The sequence below is a fragment of the Lolium rigidum genome, chromosome 2, assembly GCF_022539505.1.
Source record: "Lolium rigidum isolate FL_2022 chromosome 2, APGP_CSIRO_Lrig_0.1, whole genome shotgun sequence".
Lineage (NCBI taxonomy): Eukaryota > Viridiplantae > Streptophyta > Magnoliopsida > Poales > Poaceae > Lolium > Lolium rigidum.
Window position 1 is genome coordinate 52934669 of NC_061509.1, and position 2405 is coordinate 52937073.

The window sequence follows — 2405 nt, forward strand, 5'->3', positions numbered from 1 at the left end:
CATTTACAACCATCCAATACTCTGCGTGCTGATCGGACGGCCGCCCTAGCCCATGGGTATGTACCCCCCATGGGTATCCACTTATTTCCAAAAAAAAAAGTGCCGCTACATTAATCTTACGAGAGTAATGCTTGAAAGGATTAACACGAGTGTTAAACTCAGGTGCTAAATTAGCTTGTATCTGTGTCACAATGAATCAACAGGAGATTGATCCTGAACTGAGGAAAGAATACGCTATAGCATGGAGACAATTAATTTGTTTTTTTGGAAACGACAATTAATTTGTTTGTGCTAAGCAAGGCACCGGTGAACTTTGGAGACTCTGTGACTGGCCGGCCGGTTGAACGAGGGTTAGAAGAGACCAATAGAAGAAGCAACATAAAATGACGAGGTTTGCTTTTGCACAGCCCACCGCGCTTCATCAAAGTCCTACCAATAAGCATTCAGGCTTGGTCGTGGATCAGTTCAGTACCCTGGATGTGTTGTCACTCTCTTGAGGGGTCAAGGACGTGCCCTGCAAATAAGATTGCACTAGACACCTCCTCGATCACAAAGAATGCAAATGGATGATCAGCGACGAAGTCCACACGTTTTGGCAGTTTGTCGACCCGACAAGTAACCTTCTGCATCCGGCAAGCGGTAACAGCGGCCGCCTCAGTGCCTTCCTCATTCACCTCGATGATAGCCTTGTGGAGTACTTCCTGGAGCGTGAGCCCCCTGCCGGGGCGGTCCTCCTCCGCCAGCATGTCATAGAAGTCGGCCTTCCCCTCCTGAAAGGCCTCCTTGATTCCCAGGTCCGGGAGAACGTCGTTCATGCCGGTGGAGAAATTGAGCTTGAACTTGGGTAGACGGAACTCGCCGACCTCGACGGTCCCCGTTGGCAGGTGCTTCCTTACAAAGTCAGGGTCGGTCGCGATCATCTCGCTCAGCCGCGGCAACCCCTTTCGCGTGTTGGGGAGGAAGACGCACATCGAGTAGCGCGCCCGCGGCTGCGGACCTTCCTCGTAGTTGAGCTGGAGCACCTTGAACCCGCGGTGGCAGGCAATGCGCTGCCGCGAATCATCTTGCATGAAGGGCACCTCGACGGTGCTGCCGTCGAGGCGGTGGAACTTGCCGTCCTCGGTATACTCCTCGTCGAAAGGCTGGCTCCACTTGCCCTTGAAGTAGATGGCGTTGGCGAGCACGAGGTCGGTCTGGGGGCATAGTTGGCTCGGATCTATGATTTCAGTGATAAGGTTGTTGGTGGATGCCCTCACCCATGCGTTCATTCGCTTCCCTGCTTCCCCTGGCTGCATCACAACACCACGTATATTTGCGCGCACATGTTAATCAAAATTTGGCATCGATTTGTGTACCTAACTACTACCTTCGTCTCGGTGTATTGAGTCTACACATGTCTTTAGGTTTTTAATTTGACCAACATAATACAAGTTATATATTACAAAACACATATATCATTAGAAAGCTCACATCTCATTCTTTCCAATGGTATGATTTTTATGTTCTATAGAATGTGTATTAGGTTGGTCAAATTGATAACCTAAGATACGCGTAGGCCTAACATATCGGGACGGAGGGAGTATATATAATCATAGATCGATCAAATAACGCAAAGGAAAGATGGACGCTAACCTTCTTGTGGAAGTCTACGGAGCACGTCTGCGCCTTGTACGACTTGGCGGCGGCGTCGATGTAGGCCGGCTTGAGAGGCGTCGTCCTGTCGTGCCACAAGGCGCACGCGAAGCTGACGCGCGGCCCGCCCGTCTGTGACTGGTCGGCCAGGGCCTGCTCCGACAGCACACGGACAGACCCGGCGAGGTCGTCCCGCGACACCGCGCCGAGGACGCCGAGCAGCTCCGAGAGGGTGCGCTCGCGGGCGCCGGCGGTCACCAGTGATAGCGCCGCGTAGACGGACACCGGCGAGAAGATGAGGTTACGGTTGCTTCTGGCAGCGTCGTCTGCGAGGCGCTTATTAAGGGCTAGAGCGAACGCCTGCAGGCCGGACCTGGCGCTCTCTGACATGGCTTCCGTCGAGGTCTTTTGCCATAGTTTCGGAAGGCGGCGGAAGCCAAGAGCATGCAGGGATACCATCTTGTTCTTGTGCGAGAGTTTGCTGATTTCTCGGGATGCATAGGTCATCTATCTATTTATGATTAACCTCATAATTGGGCCATTTGCAATTGGCTTCACCGAACGCAGCCAGGGCTCGAGGCCCACCAGGCCACTCCATTATTTCCACCAGGGCTCCAGAATCCAGATTCGTTAAGTGCTAGAGTCCTGCGCGCGATACTTCCCTTCTAAAGAGCTTCTGACTGCAGATTTGGGATCGTCGCCGTCACAGGTATGGCGGGCCATACATGCAGGTGTAGCAACTCTGAAGCAAGGTCTTGTAAAGCGAATTGGGA

At 52.7% G+C, this 2405-nt stretch overlaps 1 protein-coding gene across 1 annotated transcript; it reads right to left on the reverse strand.

Moving 5' to 3' along the window:
• Positions 1 to 485: 485 nt before the first annotated feature.
• On the reverse strand, positions 486 to 2022 carry LOC124689739 (serpin-Z2A-like). Its single transcript, XM_047223219.1, has 2 exons — positions 1633 to 2022; positions 486 to 1289 (listed from the first exon to the last, which is right to left on the reverse strand). Exons 1-2 carry the CDS (start codon positions 2020 to 2022, stop codon positions 486 to 488), a joined length of 1194 nt encoding a protein of 397 aa, XP_047079175.1.
• Between the last annotated feature and the right edge of the window lie 383 nt (positions 2023 to 2405).